The sequence below is a fragment of the Equus caballus genome, chromosome 10, assembly GCF_041296265.1.
Source record: "Equus caballus isolate H_3958 breed thoroughbred chromosome 10, TB-T2T, whole genome shotgun sequence".
Taxonomy (NCBI): Eukaryota; Metazoa; Chordata; class Mammalia; order Perissodactyla; family Equidae; genus Equus; species Equus caballus.
Genome location: NC_091693.1, coordinates 27,629,116 through 27,631,956, shown reverse-complemented (window position 1 = coordinate 27,631,956; position 2,841 = coordinate 27,629,116). Strand labels below are relative to the sequence as shown.

At 43.5% G+C, this 2,841-nt stretch overlaps 1 protein-coding gene across 1 annotated transcript; it reads left to right on the top strand.

Annotated features, from left to right (window-relative positions):
- The first annotated feature begins 485 nt into the window (after positions 1-485).
- On the top strand, positions 486-2,429 carry LOC102147525 (zinc finger and SCAN domain-containing protein 4-like). The gene is made up of 3 exons (XM_023651525.2): positions 486-886; positions 1,421-1,586; positions 1,678-2,429. The coding sequence occupies exons 1-3, from the start codon at positions 491-493 to the stop codon at positions 2,427-2,429; spliced, it is 1,314 nt and encodes a 437-aa protein (XP_023507293.1). The 5' UTR covers positions 486-490.
- Positions 2,430-2,841: the final 412 nt, after the last annotated feature.

The window sequence follows — 2,841 nt, the reverse complement described above, 5'->3', positions numbered from 1 at the left end:
ATTTTTAAATTTTAACCCAATTTAACTATTTAGATAGTAAACCACACTTGTTTGTAATATATTGTTCTCCTTATATGGGACTAGATTTGATTTTCAAATATTTTGCTTTTGATTTTTATGCCCACATTTGTGAGAGATATTGACCAGTAGTGTTCCTTTCTTTAATGTACTTGTAAGATTTTGTTATCAGGGAGCTGCTGAACTCATTAGCTAGAAGGGGAGTCTTCACACTTTTTTTTAATGCTCTGAGAGAGTTTGCAAGATCAGAATTCTTTCTTTCTTAAATGTTTGTTAGAATTCACCCATAAACTCATCTGAAGCTGAAATTTTTTGTTTTTAATTATGCCAGGTCTGTAATTAATTATATATCTCTTCTATTTGTAGCTTGCAGTTTTTAAGCATCCACTAGTTGTTGAAACAGACTCCCAGAGAAACAAGTCATCAGAGACTGAATCCCTGAAGTTGTGTCTCTCCGAGAATTGTTTTAAGAATGGCTTTAGATCTCAGAATCTCATTTCAAGGTGAACCATCCAGGAATGATCCTGGGTCAGAAAATCATGAGTTTAATCCCCGTCAAGTACCTGCTGTCCAGGATGGGGAGAGGATCTCCAAGTTCCCGAGCACTCAACACAGCTTATTTCAAAATGGCAAGAATTCATGTGCAAGGCAGGAACTGCAAAGACTCTATAAGTTATTTCACTCCTGGCTACAGCCAGAAAAACACAGCAAGGATGAAATGATTTCTCGTTTGGTCCTGGAGCAATTTATGATCAATGGCTACTGCAGTGACAGGTCCATGTTGAAAGAGAAATGGGAATCAAGTGGCAGAAACCTGGAGAAATTCATGGAAGATCTGACTGATGATGGCATGAAGCCACCTGGCTTAGTGAGTAGAGGGTTCTGACCTCTGGGGTGAGGGGCAGAGGGGTGTAAGGAACAAGTACAGTCAGTTGAAGTTGCCTGGAAGTAGCAAAAGAAGAGTTATTGTAGACACAGTTATTAGTCCTCACCAAAGGAAGTCTTTACCATCCTAAGTAAGCAAGAATGAGAGTAGAAGTTTTTATAGGCATTTCTTCAGTGGGACATATAGAAGCCAATATATTAATTGATTTAAGTTATTTTAGCTGGTGAGGTGATAGGAGGGCTCACTAAGAAATTGGCAATTGAGCAGAAACCTCAAGGATGAGGAGAAATGCCTTAACACGAGCTGGTGCTTCCCTCAGAAAGCCTTAATATTTGTCTTTTTTCATTGAGGAAGACACACTAACAAGAAATTACATGAAATTTAAGGCTAGGGAAGACAAGGGCAGGACAGCAGGTATGGGGCAGGCAATAGAGGAATCTTGGGAAAGCTTGACAAGGGGAGGTTTTCTGTCATTCAACAGATCTATACACAACAGTGAACAGACTTTGTTTACAGGTCCACGTCTGCATGCAGGGGCAGGAAGCTCTCTTTTCTGAGAATATGCCCTTAAGAGAAGTCATAGTTCACCTCAGGAAACAGTTCTCAACAGGAACCCAAACTGGAGAGAACATGGGGACCCCTTTCCAGACTCCCAAAGATCATTCTCTGGAAACAGAACAAGGTGAGTGAGGGGAGCCCAGATACTAGAGGGATGTTCTGTGTGGACCCCTTCTTGGGTACGACTTCACTGAATCACTTCTTTATTTTCACAGGAGATGAAGACAAAGAAAATGGTGGCAACATATCTTTGAAAACTTGTCAAGTAAATGACAGTATGACTAGTCAAGGCAATCAAACACCTTCCCTACTCATCATCCAGGGAGAGAACCGTCCTGGGCCTGGAGAGGGAGGTGTTCCTTTGGAGAATCCACTCAGCTCCAGAAGAGCAGGTCTAGGCAGCTGCAGGTCCCAGGAAGAGTCCCTGAAAGGACCCCCTTATCAAGATGTCCTTATAGAGGTGAGACCAGGGTTTCTCTCCCGGCCAAACCAGGTTACGCCTGAGCGTGTTCCTACCCACCAGAGCATTGAGGGAAACTCAGCATGTGGGGGACACCAAGAAAGATCCCAGGGAGCCCCCAAATCATACAAATGTGAGAAGTGTCCCAGGATCTTTAGGTATCTGTCTCGGTTAAAAGCCCATCAAAGAAGACACAATAATGAGAGGACATTTATTTGTGGCCAGTGTGACAAAGGCTTCTTCCAGGCATCAGACCTACGCATGCATCAGAAGATTCACACAGGAGAGAAACCTTTCAAGTGCAGCACATGTGAAATGTCCTTCAGCCACAAAACCAACCTTCGGGCTCATGAGAGAATCCACACAGGGGAGAAGCCCTATGTGTGTTCCCTTTGCCAGAGAAGCTACCGCCAGTCATCCACCTACCACCGCCACCTGAGGACTCACCAGAAAATTGCCTTCAAAAGTGTTCCCTCTAGGGGGCTGGCCCCGTGGCCGAGTGGTTAAGTTTGCGCGCTCCGCTGCAGGCGGCCCAGTGTTTCGTTAGTTCGAATCCTGGGCGCGGACATGGCACTGCTCATCAGACCACGCTGAGGCAGCGTCCCACATGCCACAGCTAGAAGAACCCACAACAAAGACTACACAACTATGTACCGGGGGGGCTTTGGGGAGAAAAAGGAAAAAAATAAAATCTTTAAAAAAAAGTGTTCCCTCCACACCAGATGCTTCCTTGGGTACAGCCCCAATGTAATGTATACAAATCTGTACAGGTATGTGTATTTCCTAGTACTTCTCTATTTAGAACACATCTTATAATTTTCCGATTATATTTTCCATTTATTGTCTCACTCCACTAAAGTGTAAGCTAAATGAGGGCAGGGAATTTCTCAGTTTTGTTTACTAAAGTATCTCAGGTGCT